Here is a 22,500-nt window from a genome sequence, read left to right as displayed (position 1 = left end):
AGAAACGGGTTAAAAAACAAAATGAAATGTCAAATTATAGTCAATAAAATGAATGTAATAAAATGATATAAGCTGTGGAACATTAAAAGACGTTGTGACAATGATTGCACATAGAAATGTTATATGTGATTGGGGATTTGAATAAAATTTATATTATTATGGAAAACAAAGTCTCTATCGTTCAGAAAATAAACTTAATTTTTATGTAAAGGTAAAACGGGGCAGCTGACTCTGTTTGACATTATTCTATTTACTTCTCCAAATAAATGTCTGCTTTGAGGTATTCTAAACTTTTAAATTTTACTGTATTGGCATCATGACACTAGCAGTGAATAACACCGTTTATAGGAGAGCAAACAAGCAGCGTCTTCGAATAGTTGTGTTAGATTAACTTAGTCATAATATATTCCATTTTAAGTGCCAATCAAAATTTTACCACTTTAACCCTTTTGTTACAATGGAAAATGCAGTAACACATCTCTCTCTTTCTGAAGTTGATGTTTCGGAACTGATATTAACATGGATATTTGATGGAAGAGTTTAATTAGCATCGCTTTAAACAAGATTCTATTATGAGAACCAAGGTCGGTCTCAGGAAGGTTATCTGCATAAAATGGAAATAACCAGCATTGCCTTGAAACTAACCCTTAACCCTTCTCTCCCTTAAACTTTGGTTGGGAAAATTTGTAAATTCGCAGTTTACACCTAAATTCCTAAAGGTTGGTATTTAAAAGTGTATCTGATTTCGATTGAAGTTAGTTACTCAGTAAAGCAGTTCTTTACAATCATATTTACCTTCTAATGGCCAATCTTTAAGGGCGAAAATAGTTACAGATTATAACGTTCAATTTGAGAGAAAGAGATGGTTTACTTGAGATTAACTAATGGTACCTAAATGTTGCGCAATGTATAGTGCAGCAGAGCAAATGAGAGAAGCAGTCTAATGTGATATTTGTTTTAAAAATATTATATTAGTGTACTATGATGGAATGTTTCAGTAGTTTGAAATATTATTAAAACTACACTACCCGAATGGATTGATATCATTTGCGCTCTATGGCTTGTAGTTGTTGATAAAGTGAAGTTTGTCAGTATCGGTGAAAGATATCGTTTTAATAATTGTAGATACCGTTTAATTATACATTAAACGAGACATAGAGCATCGCAAGGATAATAACGATATTTTCGAATGATTTTCTTACATTTGAATGAAATAAAGAGCTGCATAGTTTTGTGAATAGTGGATACAAAAAGTTTTTTCAGTGGAGTTGTTTGCTAGTTCGACGTAGACTCCCAAAGTAATAACGAATTGATGATCCTTAAACAAGTTATGGCAAACACACAGCATGTTTTGATTTGATATCAGGGGATTATAGCGGCACACTCGTTTTAAGGAGTGTGAGAATTCAAAATAATAATCACTAAGGAAACAATATCTCTCTCCAATTCATAATCTCCCGCACACACTTTTGATTATATACTCATGCATACACGCATACATACTTACATACGTACGTAAGCACGTGCGAACATAAATACATGCAGGGATATATAAAATAAATGTATACATAAAAATGAATAATGACAAACACAAGCAATAACTATAACGATATATGGAAAGAAGTACATTCCATTTATTTTTTACGAAGTCATACAGCATATTTTTATGGTAACCTGGTTATCACGGTATCCGCCTGGATATAAAACTCTAGAATTATATATATACAAATGTGTAACGATGAAATGAGTGCTCAACACCGCATTGGTGGATTATAATTTATTTGTTTGTAAATAAAGGCTTCCATTGGTTTCATGTGAGGGAAGTAGGAAAATTTTCTAGTATCGTAACAAATTTTCAAGCCGATCACATGAAGAAAGTTGTTCGTCTCCATTTTGGAAAACATTCTCGCTTCTTTCACAAGATTTATTCTAAATTCGTGTAAATAAAGCAATGAATCAATGAATGAAGGGACGAATCCAAGGGAGACAAATATCCTAAAGATGCCACTCGGGGGAAATGCTCCTTAATTCATTGTTTCATTGAGTTATTTACGCGAATTTACGAGAAATCAGGTGAACAAAGTAAGATTGTTTACCAAAATGGAGGCGAACAACATTTTCCATGTGATTGGCTTGAAAATTGTTAAGACACTTGGATAATTTCATACTTTCCTTAACATGAGATCAATAATAGCCTTAATTCACAAGCATATAATATATGTGTGTGCGTGTTTGTCTGTCTGTGCGAGTGTACGTATGTATATATATGTATATATGTATATATGTATGTATATATATATATATATACATATATATATATATATATATATATATATATATAATATATATATATATATATATATACATACATATATTATAGAGAGAGATAAGGTGGGTTTATGTGTGTTTGTACCTATTAGTTTATTTCTGCATAATAAATATGAATTCTTTTTTTTTTACTTTCAGAGCCCATCTTCCACCTGCCTGTAATGAACGTGACCTACGTGGCTGGTACTACAGCTATCTTACCATGTTCTGTGGAACACCTAGGCGGGTATTCGGTAAGTTACTTACACATCTCTTTCTCCCCCATGTCTCTAACTATATAGAATGACACGCATACACACACACACGCCACTATCTATCTATCTATCTATCTATCTATCGATCTATCAATCTATCTGTCTATCTACGTCTCTCTCTCTATCTAGCCATATTTCTCTCCCTCTCTCTCTCTCTATCTATCTATATATATATTATATATATATATATATACATATATATACACACATACACACACACACACATATATATATATATATGTATTATATATATATATATATATGTATATATATATATATATATATATTATATATATATTATATATATATATATATATATATAATATATATATATATATATATATATTACAGTGATCCAAAATACATGCCGCACATTAGCTCACTCCTTCCTCTTCGATGTTTTCTGAACGGAGGCACCGTGTACCACACATCAGGTGTTGAAGTATATATGCGGCATGTACTTTGGATCACTGTAAACAAATTATTCGAGCAGGTCGTTCGGCCAAAGCTAAATGTTCATACCTTCTCTTCGACGTATAGTATACACACGCACACACGCACCCCTCCCCCACACATACATACACAGATACATACACACATTGTTATATTGTTATATTAGTTATAGGTATATGTATATTAGTTTTGTATGCATGCATTCAATTCATTTTCGAAAAAAAAATCATTTAACTGCACATTCTATTGCATGTGAAACTTGTACTGCCTAATCTGTAAGTATTTTCTTTTTCTAAATGCCACAATTCTAAAAGTAAAAAAGACCAAACTAAAAAAAACACTCAATACTAACAAACTTCGTCTTTTATAACGTCACTCTAAAGCAATTATGGAAAAGTTTTTTGAAGTTCTTCTATAAAATATCATTTCAAACTTGCATCACAAACTTGCATAACGTAAAAGAAAATTCGTAATCAAAATTCGGGGATGAGTCTTTCATCTTACGGCCATTGATATAACCAACCAATTAAATATAAAGATCTCTGTCAGACACATATATGTACACTCTATGAAGAATAATATTCGTGATTCAGTTGTCTATCTATCTGTCTCTCTCTCTCTCTCTATCTATCTCTTTATTCATCTCTATCTCTTTACCTACATACCTATCTATCAATCTATTTATCTATCTATACTCAGACACACATGCATATATACACATGCTTATATATATATATATATATATATATATATAACTTTATATATAAACATATCTATATCTATATATCTATCTATCTATCTGTCTATATATATATATATATATATATATATATATATATATATTGCTTACATTGATATATTCATACGTTATATATTTTAATTAAACACTTCTTTTAATTTCTAAATTATTCAAATATTTAGTAATTTGTTTTGGTGTTCGAGTCCTTATCAAATATAATTTTAATTTAGGCAATATAAAATCACGACATATTACTACTGTTCATCGGACGTCGTTACATTCCATGCAGTCCCCTTCTAAACACTCAGAGAAAATGAAAAGCTCAAAGCTAGCAATTCACATGGGGAACGTGAAATGGTGCAGAGCGATTCATATCATTAAGTGGAGCATCGAAAGAGATTTTGTATAAAAATCAACTGACTGCAAAAGATATTTTCTACTCTAGGCACAAGGGCCGAAGTTTTAGGGTGGGACGCCTGTCGATTAGATCGACACCGGTACGCAACTGGTACTGAATTTATCGACACCAGAAGGATGAAAGGCAGAGTCTATCTCGGCCCAATTTGAACTCAGAACGTAAATACAGACGAAATAACTATTTCTTTACAACCCACAAGGGGCTAAACACAGAGAGGACAAACAAGAACAGACAAACAGATTAAGTCGATTATATCGACTGCAATGCGTAACTGGTACTTATTTAGTCGACCCCGAATGAATGAAAAGGAAAGTCGACCTCGGCGGAATTTGAACTCAGAACGTAGCGGCAGACGAAATACCTATTTCTTTACTACCCACAAGGGGCTAAACACAGCGAGGACAAACAAGGACAGACAAACGGATTAAGTCGATTATATCGACCCCAGTGCGTAACTGGTACTTATTTCATCGACCCCGAAAGGATGAAAGGCAAAGTCGACCTCGGCAGAATTTGAACTCACAACGTAACAGCAGACGGAATACCGCTAAGCGTTTCCCCCGGCATACTAACGATTCTGCCTTCTTACATAATAATAATAATAATAATAATAATAATAACAACAACAACAATAACAGCATGAATTCCTCTAGTTGAACAGCATTTGATTTTAGCGAACGTCTATCTCAATTAGGACCAGTATTTATCTCACTCTTTATTAAACATTAATATTGTCTAAAAAAATTGAAAAACACTGAGAAAAGATGAAAGGCGCTTGCTGACTTCTTAGTCTTACGTTTTAACACGCTGAATTAAGTTGTTTTCTACAGTATCTTCACTTATTAAATTAATCTAATATAATATATAATTATATAAATATTGGATTTTTCACGAGCATTTGATCAACGATCATCTGATTTCTACTGTTGATACGTGTATATTTGTTATGGTAATGTTACAATCATCCTTTAAATTGCTTTTGACTTACTTGATACTGAGTAAAATTCAGTATATTTCAGACGAAGTTAAACGTTGTTGTTTCCTAGTAAAGTAATTGTTGTCACTTAGATCATGACATAAATGCAAATAAGAAAATGCTTTAGATCATCATGTGGAGAAGTAAACTCACTTCAGGATGAAAACTCGACGATCATTGATTCATACACTTTCAATCCATTTCAATTAAAGCCAAAATTATACATCAAAGCTGGATTTTATTTTAAGTTCACCTCCCTATAAGTTATTATTTGAAAGTGTCTGTCCGAAAAGATTTTAGTTGATACGCCTCCTTTGATATTTCAAATGCTGCTAGGTCGTAGTAGGGTTTTCTTTTCAGCAAAATATATATAACACATATACAGCAGTGAGACAAATTAGATAAACGGTTACTTAAAATGAATGCAATGTTCTTTTTATTGCTCTATTTCTTTTCTTAAACCTAAAGGATTCATAAATCGACCGAGGGATCTGCAAGAAATGCCTATTTCTTGATTCTTGTGGACTTTGAGGGAATCATTCATTCACAAGCATTTCGTTTTCCTCGGTGATAAGCTGAGAGATAAGCTACATATCTGTGAATTTCATAAGGACACGGTCTGCTCAAATTTATCACATATTCTGTAAACTGTTTATCTTGACGTAGTTGGTCTTTGAAATTCTTCAAATTTGTCTAAACATTTTTGCATGTTCTCTTTTACAGTAATGCTTGTTGATCTACATTCATTCATCATCGGTCAAATTTCTTGTCATATAATTAACATCTGAGAATATAAATACTTTTATTATAGAAATAATTAGCTAAAAGGAGCGTAGAATCATGGAATTTTTATCATTAACAAAATGCAGAAATGCAAAGGACGACCACCGTAATCCTGTCCCTCCTATTCTCGTTCAGCGTGGGTCAAGAATAATGGATGCATACCATTGATTCACCAGGCAATATACACCAGGCAATATACTGATCTGAAATGTGCATCCAACATTGACTTTATTGTTTATCATCATTACAGATTGTAAAAATTTATTTATATATACTTATATAATATATATAAACACACATACACTACGGTCTGTTAAGGTTTTGGTTCAGCGGTGGTGCCCCAGCATGGCCACGGCCTTCAGGCTAAAACATTTTTAAGGATTTAAGGGTTAATATTTGGATTGCACACTAGACCTCACCATACTTTATTTTCTAGCATGTATAAAATTAAAACACTTAAATTTTTTTTCCAATAGTTCAAAATTCGTTTAGCTAGTCTTGAAAATAATGTTGCCAAGGATGTGATTTATTATCGCATGTATACAGTTCTTGGAAGTACAGATGTGCTTGGTTAAATTGGCAAACGTTCTGTTTGTTCTTAACAAGAATATGGTTGCATTTCTATAATAATTCTGTGCCTGGTTGTCACGCTATATGCGTCGTGGAGATAAAGTCACGAACGTCCTAGAACCCAGAAATAAATAATTCATAAGTGTGCAGACCTGAAGAAGAATTATTGAGGAACATCGGTAGTTTCACCAATGTTATCCAGAGGAAAGCCCCCCCCCCGCCGACCTGGACCGATACATGTCTGCACCAAACGCATGATTGGCGTTTGTATCAGAAAGCGAATGAGCGGAACAGATATACAAGGGGTCTTACTCGACCCTCTTAAGTTTCTGATAATCTGTCATTCTTTATAGGGACACTTTCTTGATGCCAAAAAAAAGAAGCACCTATTGACCTCGGCGGAGTTTGAATTCCGGTGGAGGTTAATTGGGACAAATTTAATTTCTTCTACCAGAAACACAACCAATACTCCCAGTTCGCCCTCCACTAATGTTAAAGCAACAAATAGTAGACATTCGCACTATACACCTATGCAACGCACTCTGGGGAGAACAGACAGAATATGCGCATTTGTGGTTGTGTGGTAAGAGCCTTAGTCCATAGGAATACTGAAACATGGCTAACCTAGGACCGAATATCATCTCCAGAAATGACGTTATCTCAGTCAATAACACCCATATCCTTTCCCTCACTATAGCAATAGTGTTCAATATACTTTACATCTCTCTCATGGATTTGTGGTCAGTCTCTGATTTAGTTATGTACAAAGAATGTGAATATGGACTGGAAGTCTTGGTTTATCTTTAAATGCTTATACATACACACATGCAAACACACGTATATATCTGTGAGTGTCTTTGTGTTTATATATATGATATAAGTATATATATTATATATATATATATATATATATATATATATTATATATATATATACATATATATATATATATATACATTCATATTACATACGTTTATATATGTGTGTGTGTGGAGGGTATTGGGGGGTGTACATATATATTCATATGCGTAGGAGTGGCTGTGTAGTAAGTGTGTGTACATATATATTCGAGGCAAATAAGTGGCAGAGTGGTAAGTAGCTCACTTACGAACCACATGGTTCCAGGTTCAGTCCCACTGCGTGTCATCTTGGGCAAGTGTCTTCTACTATACCCTAAAGCCGACCAAAGCCTTGTGAGTTGATTTGGTAGACGGAAACTCAAACCCGTCGTATATATATATATATATATATATATATATATATGTGTGTGTGTGTGTGTGTGCATAACTTTGTGTGTCTGTGTTTGGCCCACCCAAGATCGCTTGACAACCGATGCTGGCGTGTTTACGTCCCCGTAACTTAGCGGTTCGGCAAAAGACACCGATAGAATAAGTACTAGGCTTACAAAAATAAGTCCTGGGGGCGATTTACTCGACTGACTAAAGGCGCTGCTCCAGCACGGCCACAGTCACATGACTGAAACAAGTAAAATAGTACATCTATATACAAATATACATTTATATATGGATCCATGAAGACATATCCACATGATAACGTACACCTGCTTCTATGAGTGTCTGTGAATTTGTTCAGGCTTAATCGATAAACAGGAATGCAATTTTACCACCTTTTCCCTTAATGTGTTTAGAGTGGTGTTCTCTCCCAAACGTCTTCCCATTCAGCATTCGCTGAACAAAAGTATCTGGAATTATAACATTTAATTTAGTTCACATGCAGGAAAAGCGATAATTTTCCACATTATTAGAGAAACAATTATTTAATTGTGATTCTCACACTTAAATCAAACAAGAAGGAAATAACTAACCAAGGAAGTAAAAATACGATTGAAAGGTTGCCAGTAGTGGAAGAAAGAATTACCTAATAAGGAAGACCAATTGATTTATCCATCCTAATAGAAACAGAAATGCTAGCCAAAGAATGCGGAAAGAATGTAAAGTAAAGCAAACAAAAACAAGACAGGGAAATGAAACTACAAGACAAGACAACCTGAGAATGACAAGAAAAAGATTGAACTAGACCAAATCAACTATCAATTAGTGTTTTCTGATTTGATTACATTTATTTTCGGTTGTCGAACTTTCTCTAAGTAATATTGCCTAGTTTTACATTCAATTTTATCTTGCAGAATTTAGTTGCTTGTGATCCAGTTTTATGTAGCCAGCCATTTTCTCAAACAATACTTTTAACTAATTCACGATTTTAAACATAATAGAAATGATTAAATGTAGTTCTCAGGCAAGCTTACGATACTTCGTTTTGTACGCCATCTTATATTGCTTTTTAGACGTGTCCACTCGACACAAATGACTGTGTTTTCTTATGATTTGTTTTTTTTTTGTTTTATCTTCCTATTATTCTTGGCTTGAATGTTGTCGGTAAGTGGAGAAAATATATGCAATACTTCTGTAAAAAAATAACCAAGATGAAAGATTATGATAAATGGATACAATTAATGTCAAATAGAATATTTGCTTTGAGATAGCAGCTCACTTATCTAAATAATGTATGAAGGCGAATATATTTCATTAAATTATTGTTTGCATGGCAAAAGCAAAAAACCAAAGAAAAACAAAAGACGAAGCGTTGAAATTAATGACAAAATATCGAAGCATTTCGTGGCCAATCAAAAATGTAAGACATTCTTCTTAATCTGGAGTGAAAAAGGGAATACACTTAAATAAAAATGAAGTTCAGGAAATAATAATTTTTTATATTGAAAACTGGGAATGAAATGGAAAGTCACGTTGCGTGTGGATTATCTTCTGTCTTATCTGTTTCAGTCATTTAATAGTGGCCATGCTGGGGCACCTCCTGATAGATTTCTAGTCGAATGAATGGACCCCTGTATTTATTTTCTTATTCTATCGTTCTAATTTTGCTGGACGGCTAAGTTACAGGGACGAAACATACAAACAACGGTTGCGAATCGGTAGGAGGATATGCGCTGACACAGGTACAGATGCACATACATATACACCCAACCTCTCTCTCTTTCTCTGTCTATCTGTCTGTCTTACTCTGTCTCTCTGTCGCTCTGTGAATACAAGGGCGTGGTCAACCATAGGCTATAATAGAAGATATTTGCCCAAGGTGCCACGTAGTGGGTCTGAGCCCAGATCCATGCGGTTGGGAACCGAGGTTCTTACCACACAACCACACCTACGCCTATGATTACAGGTATAAGGTGTCAACTAATCTAACACCACTACTTAGTAAATGGACATCTTAATATAGTCAAATATTTTGCAAGTATTACGTCCATAAGTGTTCCATATCTCTTTTAAAAGCACAGCCCTCATATCTTTCTCTCACTATCCTTAGATGTGCAGAAGCAGGGCAGAGACAAAAACCATCCTTCATTTACGAAGCCATACACAAATGTTTAATTCACGCTAAACAACTTTAACAAATATAAAACGCCAATTAATCCCTCCTGCTTCCTACGTCATAGTAAGTTAAATTTGAGAGAGAACACGAATTACATTTATCGAAATGAAACATGTATACTGGTAAGCGAATTAATTTTCATAATGTTTATTCAAATTAGTAATTCTGACAAGCTAAAAATTTGACGAAAAAAAGAAATGGATAACTGAATAAAATAATATTAATGCCTGCTCTGGAGTTCATTTGAGCTGGAGTATTGCAAATAATACTGACGTCTCTTTGCTATGTGGGTTTACATCTTGTTATGCGCAGTTTCTGGCATTTATCAATATATAAGGCTCAGACCTGAACAGCTATGTACATACAAATACATGTGGACTTGAGTTTGAGTGTGTGCGTGTATGTGACTATGCGCAAACAAGCAAACAAACGAACACATATACATTCATGTAATACTAATGATAAAAATGGCTTCAAATTTTGGCACAAGGCCAGCAGTTTCAAGGATCGGTGTGTAAGTCTATGACATCGACTCCTGTGCTCGGCAGTTACGTATTTTATCAAGCCCGATTTGACGAAAGGCAAGGTCGACCTAGGCAGAATGTGAACTGCGAATGTAATGAGTCAGAAATAATAAAAATAATAATAATAATAATAATAATAATAATAATAATAATAATAATAATAATAATAATAATAAACTTTTCTACTTTAGGCACAAGGCCTGAAATTGGTGGGGTGAGGATAGTCTATTACATCGACCCCAGTACTCGACTGGTATTTAATTTAACAATTCCGAAAGGGTGAAAGGCAAAGTAGAACTCGATGGAATTTGAACACAGAAAGTTGCGGCAGATGAAATATTACTAATAATAAAACTACTACTACTACTACTACTACTACTACTACTACTACTACTACTACTACTACTACTACTACTACTGCTGCTGCTGCTGCTGCTGCTGCTATTACTATACTACTACTACTACTACTACTACTACTACTAGTACTACTACTACTAAGAATAATAATAAGAATAATAATAATAAGAATAATAGTAATAATAATAATAAGATGAAGAAGAAGAAGAAGAAGAAGAAGAAGAAGAAGAAGAAGAAGAAGAAAAATATTAATGATTGTGTGTGTGCACAGACGGTGACAGGGAAAGAGAAATATGGGCAAGAGAGAATGAGAGAAGGATAACAGCACATGTAGGAAAAATGGAAATTGTATAGATATTTTTAAGTGTGGTATGTAATGGAATGATTATTGTGTAGCGTGGAGTAGAACTATTGATGCACACACGTACAAAATAGGAGAAACAGGAACTATAATATTGGAAATATCAATATGAATATCTACTCTGCCTGCCAGCTGCCATTCACAGGTGAAGCCAATGTATTGATTCAGTTTATGAATTATAATTCAGTGGGAAATACAGCCATTTTCAAAAATGTACAGTTGTAACACAAGACATCACTGAAAGAGGAATGAACGTTCGAGATAATATATGGTCTATATATATATGTCTCTTTCTCTCACTCACTCCTTCTCTTTCTCTCTCTCTCTTTCTCTCTCTCTCTTTCTTTACATACACAGATACACACACACATATATGCATATATATATGTGCATGTATATATATGTATATATATATGTATATGCATATATATATTTATGTATATATGTATATATATATGTATATATATGTATATATATACATATACATATATATATGTATATATATATATATAATATATATATACATATATATAATATATATATACATATATATATATATATATATATATATATATATATATATATATATATATATATACATGTATGTGTTTGTATGTATGTATAAATGTATACCGTTCAAGGATAAAACATGGTAAAGCAACTTCAAAAATAAAGGGACGAAAACCTGTACAAAATAAGAAAAAACATGTTTATTTTAATTGTTTTCTTTTCTTTTGCAATTTTTATTATGCGTTTTTCCAAGAACAGAGACGATGAAATATATGCCAGCTAGCGACACCTACTTAGATCAAAACAAATAGTGAGTTATGTTTCAACTTCTAACATTGCGAGATTCTGAGGGGAGGGAGACGGGTGGGGGAGGTCACATCACGTGCGTACTAGTTACGCTAACTCAGAGAAACAATGTAGCACAGATAATATTCTTTAAGATGGAACTGAAGTTTTAATCATTCAAGATGTCTTCCCGTGGCGTTTATTTACAACAACGATTTCATTGTAATGACCTCTCAGGATTTTCGTTTTCGTCTCTTGTTCTCAGATGCAGGTGACATTTATGAAAATGTGAACTTGTATTTCTATGTGAAGATTGTGGAAGGTGCTAACTATGAAGCCTACGCCACATCTATAGCAATGGCTGTGTTGTTAAGGAGCTCTCTTCGCGACCACGTCGCCTCGGGTTCGGTCCGACTGCCCGATATCATGGGCCAGTGTTATCTATGATAGTTCCAGTCCAATCAAAACCTTGTGAGCGGGTTTAGCTGGCGGAAACTGTATGACACCCCACCGCTTTTATATGTGTGTGAATGTTTTTATGTTTTTAATTTTCATCACACCACTTGCCAAACGATGTTGGTTTGTTTAGGTTCCTTTCCAATGACAGTTCAGCCAAGGGCCGAAGATATACGAACCAGATTTGCATAACGATAAGTTTTTGAGTTTATTAAACCCTTCAACGTGGTGCTCCAGCGTGACGAAACAAACAGAATAGGAAAGATAAAAGATATAATTATATCCACATTATTGAAGAATCGTTGGACTTACTTGAAAAGATTGTGGCATTTTGTGAGTAAATGGGTAAAATCGCCAAGATAGTAGAGCTAATAACTGTCAGTCTCACATGCCGCATATGCTTATCTCAAGCGCAATGTCATTTTCTAGTCAAAATTTAGTAACAAATAGGGAAACCTACAGAACAAGTATTTGAATCTCTCGGGAACAGTATAGCTTCGATGATAAATAGAAGCACCTCGTTTTCTTTATCACTGAAACATTCTAAAACTAATATTCTGGTTTTCGAAACAACCCAACTATAAGCTTCAACTAAAAACTAATGATCAGTGAGCGTTAGCTTCAGTTAAATTCACGACACAGACTAAGAAATACAGTGAATAGGATTTAAACATAAGAGATTGTCTGTATTAGTAAATTCTTTCAATCGTAGTACAAGAATGGAACTTGGGCAGCGAATTATTCACAATCTTATGGAGAAAAGATTGAAAGTGCGTACGTCTCTACAGGTGACTTCAGCAGATGTAGCAACAGCTCAGAAGAACGTAACAAAATGTATCGCCATTCTTAAAAACTTGATAATAAATTAAGTGTGGTACTGAATATTGATATAAATGTAAATGTTCACCTGATTTGCATTCAAACTGATAAAATTTGATAAAAGCGAAGTGGAGTAATACCTGATATCGTTATGACCTTCAGATATTACTCCACTAACTGCGATGGTTTGCTACTTTCTCTAAAATAATAACATATAATTTAGGTGCACGACTAGCAATTTTAAAAGGAGTCAATTATCATCATCATCATCATTGTTCGACCGTGATCGAGACAATGGAATTTACCATGCTACGCCAGACTTCACGGTCCATCATGGCATTACGGAGGTTCTGTTGCTGGATGCCTGTATCCCTGGAGATTACATCAGGGTAGGAGAATGTGCGCCTTCTGGTATTGCGAGTAGATGGCTTCCAGAGGAGAAGAGTAGAAATTACCTCTTTAGTCGACCCCACCAGCCCCTCCCTGGTAAGAAACTATAATTGCAAATTATTCCATTCAGATAAGAATAAACTAACTTATTAAACCATTATAAAACCGATTTTAATTTACTACAAGAACTACCGGTTCTTGCTAACAGAAATAGCTGTTTGCGTGCTACTTCTAGCCGCGGTAGCATCAGCTGCAGGAAGAGAAGCAGCAGAAAGAGAATCAACATACAGCAGCTGCACACTCTTGTAAAGATTTTTATTACCATTAACATGGCATCAGCCTTGTCGCAATGACAAGAGTTTCTTATATGTGTGTGTGTGTGTGTGCTTGTGTGTCTCTGCGTGTGTCTGTGTTTGTGCGTATATATATGTACGTACGTGTGTGTGTGTAATGGAAACAGTTAAATGATTTTGCTTTAAGCTACGATTATTATTTTCGAGAAACAAAGACAGAACGCTTCCATGAAGTACATCACTGTGTATATGGTTTCAAGAAGCGGTTAATTTCTGCAGATGCTAGAAGCACTATTGGTGTCCTGGATAACACAAGTGGGTGTATATTGTTTCGGTACTTGCTACAAAAGTTTTGATTCGTTTATTTAGTAGTGTCTAGTACATGCCAGATATCAACGTTGTATATTTAGTTCGAATTGATATAAACAGTGTACCGTGATTGAGTGCCGTTAGGAAATATACATATAAGGAAAGACAGAAGACAAAGCTGGAGAAACAATATTTTTGAAAGACAGAACAAAGCTGGAAAAACAACCTTTTAGACTGTAAAAGAAATATAACTTCAAGTTGAAATATAACGAAGGATGCTAAACGGTATTCTGGAAACAAGGTGGCGAGCTAGCGCAGCCGTATGCATGCCGGACAAAATGCTGAGCGGTATTTCGTCTGTCGTTATGTTGTGAGTTCAATTTCCACCGAGGTCGACTTTGCTCTTCATCCTTTCGGGGTCGATAAATTAAGTACCAGTTACGCACTGGGGGTCGATTTAATCGACTTAATACCTATGTCTGTCCTTGCTTGTCCCCTCTATGTTTAGCCCCTTGTGGGTAGTAAAGAAATAGGTATTCTGGAAATTACAGACATAGTTGAAATAAGTCAGTTTAGATACCAACCATTACAATAAAATATGATAAATTAATTTCATTAATATACAAGGATGAGTTTTTATGAAGGCAGCAGTATTAAGAAAAACGAAGAGAAATTTATCGTACCAAAAATTTATTTAAGCAACAGACAGAGCGAAATAGATTGAGAGAAAGATTAAGAAAGGTAAATGAAGAAAGAAATAATGGGAGAAGTTGAGAACGTCTCGGCAGTGATATAAGAACTTCTCGGTAATGATATAAGAAAATATATAAAAGTTATCTTGAGAAAAGTATCCAGAGAGAGAGAGAGAGAGAGAAAATATGATCGATAATTTATATTAAGTGAGGTGAAGGGAAGAGCTGATCGTAAAAGCAATGAATAAAATTTAACTGCAATTAACTCAATCGAAACTATCAATGAGTTGTGATAAATAGAAAATATATATCTCAAATTGTCTCACTTTATAGTTTGCTTAAATAAGAAAACAAAACGAATCGCAAACAGTGCTGAAGTAAAACTGAAGAAAATTAATACATACATATATACATATATAAATACACACACACTCATACACACATATATATATATATGCCTGTTGGTATATGCGCTTCTATCGTTGAATAATCTTGTTAAATAGTTGGATTAACCATAAACACGTTACAACTGTCATTTTCACAGTCTATATAATCAATACGTCTCTAATTTAATTTATATATACATCATTTCGTATTATTTTGACATTATTTTTCAATTGACCCATTTTCTGTCTAATAAGTGACCATTCGTAAATATCAGTTGCATGAATTGAGTAGGAGCAAAGGTCTGAGTTGCAACGTAGCAATCTCAACATTACTTCAGGTAATTAGTCTTAACTTCTCTATCCAATGATAATATCTCCGGGCTGTATGTATGTGTGTAGTCATATACATACATACATACAAACGCACATACACAAACACAGACAAACACACACACTCACATACACACAAGCACACACACATACACAAACACACACACATACACACATATATATATATATATTTGTATATCCGCTTTCTGGCCGTAAGTAGACTCACACGCTCACACATATACATTAACTGTCATGGTTATGAAACAGCTGTAACCTAATAAATAGTTATTTACCCACTTCACAGATCTCACCAATTGATATATAAACATATATCTATATATACATGCAAACATATCCACACAAACACGCACACACATACACAAAGACATATGTATATATGCATGTGTATATATATATAAGGCGGCGAGCTGGCAGAAACGTTAGCACGCCGGGCGAAATGCGTAGCCGTACTTCGTTTGCCGTTACGTTCTGAGTTCAATTTCCGCCGAGGTTGACTTTGCCTTTCATCCTTTCGGGGTCGATAAAGTAAGTACCAGTTACGCACTATGTTCGATGGAATCGACTTAATCTCTTTGTTTGTCCCTCTGTGTTTAGCCCCTTGTGGGTAGTAAAGAAATATATATACATATTCCTGGTAAAGGCGGATATATGACCTCAATAGGTCATAGGGCAATCGGTCTTGGCGTTTGATGATGATGCGCCATAAAGTTAAACACTTTACGAACGGGACACTCTGAGGGTAACCCTATTTACCGGCCTTCGTCAGGAGAAAAATATAGAGCGCTCTACTTCTTAGAGTGTGCCTCTCCGGATATATTTTTTTCTAAAAACGATATATTGGCGTGAGATGGTGGCGGGTTTATAAGAGGATGGTGTGTAGGAGTATCCGCATCGAATGTCAGATCAAGCCATTATGAGGTGGAGAAGGTTGGACCACGTGTGTATCATACCTTGGGGATTTTCAGTGTTTGAGAGTATCTCTTCACCTCCTTTTGACACGGTTGTAGTTGTCACCAGATATTTTTAACGTCTCCATTCGCAAATATAAGTCCAAGAATTAAATGATTTATTGTGCATGATATGTAATAGAAATGTAGGATTCTTTACATGCCCCCCCCCCTTAATTATTTCTCTTAACGAATCCTTTTAATTAATCAAATTTCCCTAGGCCATAACCCTTCTCAACTTTCCTTTTAAATATCTAGGTCTCACGTCTGTTGTAGTCAACGTAGGGCAACTTCAATACTGATAATATCTACTGAGGCGAAGAGCATACCCACCGCTGTCCTCTTTTCATTAGATTCTAAAGAACGATTTTTTTTTTCATTAACAGTTTCACAGTTTGGGAGATACACTGATTCTTGAAATTATCTCCACTATTCGGCTTTAGAATCGGTTGCAATCGCAACCAGGCGTTTTTTATGGTCTCACGCAGCGAAGAGAATTACCACATCACAAGAATGGTAATTGCATTATCATATTTGTAATACGAGACGTAGTTTATTCAAGCCCTCCAAAAAAACCAACAAAATATTTATACTTTGCTCTGCTCTGCTTCTTCTGCCATTGTAACTGCGATACACATACACACTCTCTCTCATACACACAAACACACACATACATACACACACATACATACACACACATACATACGCATACAGGGAAATGTGAAGACGAGTGAACATTTTGCCGATTCATTGCAGCATTTGTAAATAAATTCTAGCATAAATATTAGCGTAAACGAGAAAATACGAGAGAACTATCATTGACGTTGTCATATTATTTAACAATCAAGTTACCTATGTTTGCCCTATAGTTCTTAAACACTTATGATATTTATCAAACTATTTATATAAACATTGGTTGACAAAATCAATGACATGTTCATGAAGCAAATATTGTGGAAAAAATGAAATTTCTGTTATATGAAGACCAATAGGTGAATGCTTTTATATTTTTTTATCTACCTCTTAAAACATGAAATGTCATTTACGTGAAGTATATAACATCATGCGTACTATAACATCATTCATAACATCATGCGTACTGTAAGTCTTCTTGGCCGATGGCCTAAAAATTCTGTCCCTCCACTGCAGTGATGATGATGATGATGAGAAGGCGCAGCAGGAGCTGTATACGTGTGCGTGTGTGTGTTTATTTGTCTGTGTTTGTCCCCCATCATCGCTTGACAACTGATGGTGGTGTGTTTACGTCCCCGTAACTTAGCGGCTCGGCAACAGAGTCCGATAAAATAAGTACTAGACTTACAAAGAATAAGTCCTGGGGTCGATTCGCACGATTAAAGGCAGTGCTGCAGTATGGCCACAGTCAAATGACTAGAGCAAGTAAAAGAGATAAAAGAGATGATGCAATACAGCAAAAGGAGCGTTTTACACTCACCCATACCTCACCAAAAGAACAATAGGGTATTGCACATACCTCACGAACATGGCAGTGCAGTTGAAACTCGCATGTAACAACCGAAGCAAAATAAAGCAACTAAGTTATAATGAAATATATAATTCGCCTCAGCAAAACTAAGACTGGCATAGTAAAGGGGCATAAGTATATAGCTAGCAACGCTGTTTTGATATGTTATAAAAAAAAGTCGAATTCACAATGAAATCAAACAAATGAAAATGTAAATGTAACTTTCATATGAGAATCATAGTTTGTCAGAGGACGTATGGTGTACCGATTACTACTAAGATGTAACATAAATGAAGTTATCAGTTCTTTTAGCGGAAATTTCTACCTGTATCGATTTTTCCATTCCGCAGTGGTTTCCTCTAAACTCGTAGTGCAGGAGTGGTTGGTGTTTCATCTCAGTTTACTCATTATTCGAGTGTAATCAGAATATGATTTCAGTCATGTGCCCGTGCGTATATCTGTGTGTGTTTATATTTATGTTACGACACGCCTCTGATATGAAATAAAGTTCTAGTATGCAAATGAGGAGCACCAGTTCTCTGAAGTTATTACATTTGATGTGTATATAAACAGAAGCTTTACCTGTTTCTCTGGATTTAGCCTACTCATGTAGATACTTTTCATGAGACTCAATTTAAGGGTCGAAAATCGATTAAGGTTGTTTATCTTCAAACTACAGAGAGATGCGTAACATTGATATATTTGTACAGGTACATCATAACACACACATACATATAAATAAATTTAATGATTCCATTCAATTGAATGGCTGACGGTTAGTAAGGAGAGACACAAATAAGAAAGAAGAAAGCAAAGGACCACTGATGCGGTCACAGGAGTGTGACGAAAGAACTCTGGCCGAAATAAGATTAAGATTAATGTAAAAAATAAATAACACTGAAGCAAAATAACACCAAATATATAGTGCGTGTGTTTTTATTGGCTAAACTGGCAATATGACCATTCCAAAATACAACAATATCTGTTTCAACACACGATTTCACATAAAAAATCTTGCACAACAAATATTTAAACGTACAAATATATTTATGTTTGTGTTTTATTGTGCGCAGTAATACATTAATTTGAGAATTTCGAATGTCGTGAAAAATAAAATTAGAAATGTATATGCTTATCCCCAATCTTGTTATCATCAAAAATATGCCTAAGAAATGACATCATTTGTATAGGTTTTCCTTTTGAAAATTCCTGACTGAAAATTACATAAATTTTTCTTTCAGGGCTGTGTAGGGAATTATATTCACTGATTTATATTCTTTTAAAAATCAACCACTAGCTTTGAGTAATATCCGTGAAACAATAGGACAATCCTGAATATCTCATGCACTGTTATTGTCGAAATAGATATTATTACCTTCGAAATAGGTTTTGCATTAAGTTTCAATTTGGAGATACTTTAGTTCGTAGGCGAAAGAAAAGCTGAAGGCCTTTAGTAATGCAATATGCGTTGTTAATTAGAGTCAACGTTACCGACTTACCTTCCCCTCAGAATTTCAGGCCTTGTGCCAGACTTAGAATGGAAATATACATACTCTCCAATATACATGTAAAGATACTATATATCAAGTAATAATTGAAGCTTGAATTAAGTAAGTGACGTCTAACAGTTAACTAGACATTGTTTTGATAAAGTGTTTTGGCAATAGTAGTGTGATAACTTCATTTATACATTCTATGTTCGTCAATTAATTATTCTAATACAGTGCAGCGGATATCATTCTGCAGTAAATAATGGAGATATATGACAACACTGTCTGAAAGTATTCCATAAATGTTAAGAAGCTCCAATCATTCAATACGTAGATATGTAGATATTTGAATTAGAATCTATCTATCTATCTATGAATCTATCTATCTATCTATCTATCTATCTATCTATCTATCTATCTATCTATCTATCTATCTATCTATCTATCTATATCTATCTATCTATCTATATCTATATATATATATATATATATATATATATATATATATATATTTATCCATCTATCTATCTATCTATCTATCTATCTATCTATCTATCTATCTATCTATCTATCTATCTATCTATCTATCTATCTATCTATCTATCTATCTATCTATTATCTATGTATCAATCTATCTATCTATCTATCTATCTATCTATCTATCTATCTATCTATCTCTCTATCTGTATACCGTAGTACCATTTACGAATGAAACAAAATGGTGTTATCTTCGTAGTATTTTCTTAACCGAAGAACCACATATACGCTATATGGAAATTGGGCTGTCCAGTCTTCAGTAAATCTGAGATTTATGTGATATCCCCAGAAGTATTTTAAAAAGGCTGTTCAGTGGATAAAGAAATACCAGTACAATGTTGAATCTGGCATAGCCGTACAACGCATTAACACCAATCTGTACACACGCAAAAAAACAAGCACACACACACACCTATATATATATATACATACATGTATATATATATATATATAGGTGTGTGTGTATGTGTGTAAATGTCAGTATCAAAGAGATATTCTACATATTTTGTAACGTGTTTCCAACGGGAACGGGAAACTCAGAGTAACAGGTTTGTTGAATTTTCTGCTGCTGTAAATAAAGCATATTACTCTACCACTGGTATTTGAGTACTCTTTTTTCCACCTCGTTTCACATCTATGTGTTTACTCCGGTATATATATATATATATATATATATATATATATATATGCGCGCAGGAATGGGTACGTTGTAAGAAGTTTGCTTCTCAACCACATGGTTCCAGGTTCAATCCTACTGCGTGGTCTCCAAACAATAGCCTGAGGCCAGCCAAAGTATTGGCAGTGGATTTGGGAAACAGAAACTGAAAGAAACCCGTCGTATATATATATATTTTGTGTGTGTGTGTTTGTATATAATGCTAGCGGTGGAAGCACTCCGTCGGTTAGGACGACGAGGGTTCCGGTTGATCCGAATCAACGGAACAGCCTGCTCGTGAAATTAACGTGTAAGTGGCTGAGCACTCCACAGACACGTGTACCCTTAACGTAGTTCTCGGGAATATTCAGCGTGACACAGAGAGTGACAAGGCCGGCCCTTTGAAATACAGGTTCAACAGAAACAGGAAGTAAAAGTGAGAGAAAGTTGTGGTGAAAGAGTACAGCAGGGATCACCACCATCCCCTGCCGGAGCCTCGTGGAGCTTTTAGGTGTTTTCGCTCAATAAACACTCACAACGCCCGGTCTGGGAATCGAAACTGCGATCCTATGACCGTGATTCCGCTGCCCTAACCACTGGGCTATCGCGCCTCCATAATGCTAGTACATCATGTAGTATGGTATGTACGCAAAATTCAAAATACTATTAATTCCATATCGCTCTTGTGGTGAATGTTTTGACCTACGGACAGCATCTTTCATCATCAGTCTTCTAGAATTAGGAAACTTCAACAAAAATTGTAGTATGTACTAAAACACGGCGGAAATAACAATTTGACTTGCACTTCGATTATCTCCTTACTGATTTCAAAACCAACATAAGTGGCTTTAGCCTCCTTGATATTAATAGACTATTTATGCAATGGAGCAAAATTCATCTTTTTTTACACATGATTTGCTGCATGAAGGATATGCAATTATGTAACTTCAAGAAAAGCCGCCATGTCGCATATACAAACACATGTCGGGGCCCGATATTTTAAAGCTTATATAAACATCTTGCTGCCTCTGTATTTGTCCGTTACTCTCTGAAAGCATAACGTTAGTATCTTCTGATCCTTCCATCTCAAAGAATTTGCTCCCTTCTACGATTTTCATTCCTCTTACGAGATGAAGTGTTGTTAAACACGTGCATGTATAGACACATGGATACAAACATGCACACATCCATACATACACACACATACACGCACAGTTTTGTGCACACACAAATATATGTATGTATTGATATATATATATATATTTATGTATATACGCGCGCGCAGAAATACATGCATGTACATATATATATACACACACACATATATATATATATATATATATATATATACACACTTATGTGTACATATAAATATAAATATATATATATATATGTATTAATATATATATATATTATATATATATATATACATATATACACACACACGCACACACACACACACATACGCATATATATATATAAATATATATATATATATGCATATATACACGTAAATCAAATATATTCCACATTAAATTCGATAAAGCGCTTGAGTCAAAAGAAAAATAAATACGTTTTTTCTGATAAAAATAAATGAAATTTTAACAGCTTATAAATAGCAATTAATATGTGAATTAGAGTAAATTATTCTCTTAGGGAAGAAACCGGATATTTAAATATAATTCCCATTGCTAATACATATTTTACGTATTCTAAAACGTTAGTT

At 34.4% G+C, this 22,500-nt stretch overlaps 1 protein-coding gene across 1 annotated transcript in view; it reads left to right on the top strand.

Annotated features, from left to right (window-relative positions):
- LOC115217964 (opioid-binding protein/cell adhesion molecule homolog) overlaps positions 1-22,500 on the top strand; it is a 304,039-nt gene that overhangs the window by 119,019 nt on the left and 162,520 nt on the right. Inside the window, exon 5 of the mRNA XM_029787692.2 lies at positions 2,467-2,561. Coding sequence (XP_029643552.1) covers positions 2,490-2,561 — 72 coding nt within the window. The 5' untranslated portion in view covers positions 2,467-2,489. The remainder of the gene's footprint in view (positions 1-2,466; positions 2,562-22,500) is intronic.

The sequence above is a fragment of the Octopus sinensis genome, linkage group LG12 (assembly GCF_006345805.1).
Source record: "Octopus sinensis linkage group LG12, ASM634580v1, whole genome shotgun sequence".
Lineage (NCBI taxonomy): Eukaryota > Metazoa > Mollusca > Cephalopoda > Octopoda > Octopodidae > Octopus > Octopus sinensis.
The sequence above is the reverse complement of the archived record's forward strand: the minus strand, read 5'-3'. Positions and strand labels throughout refer to the sequence as shown.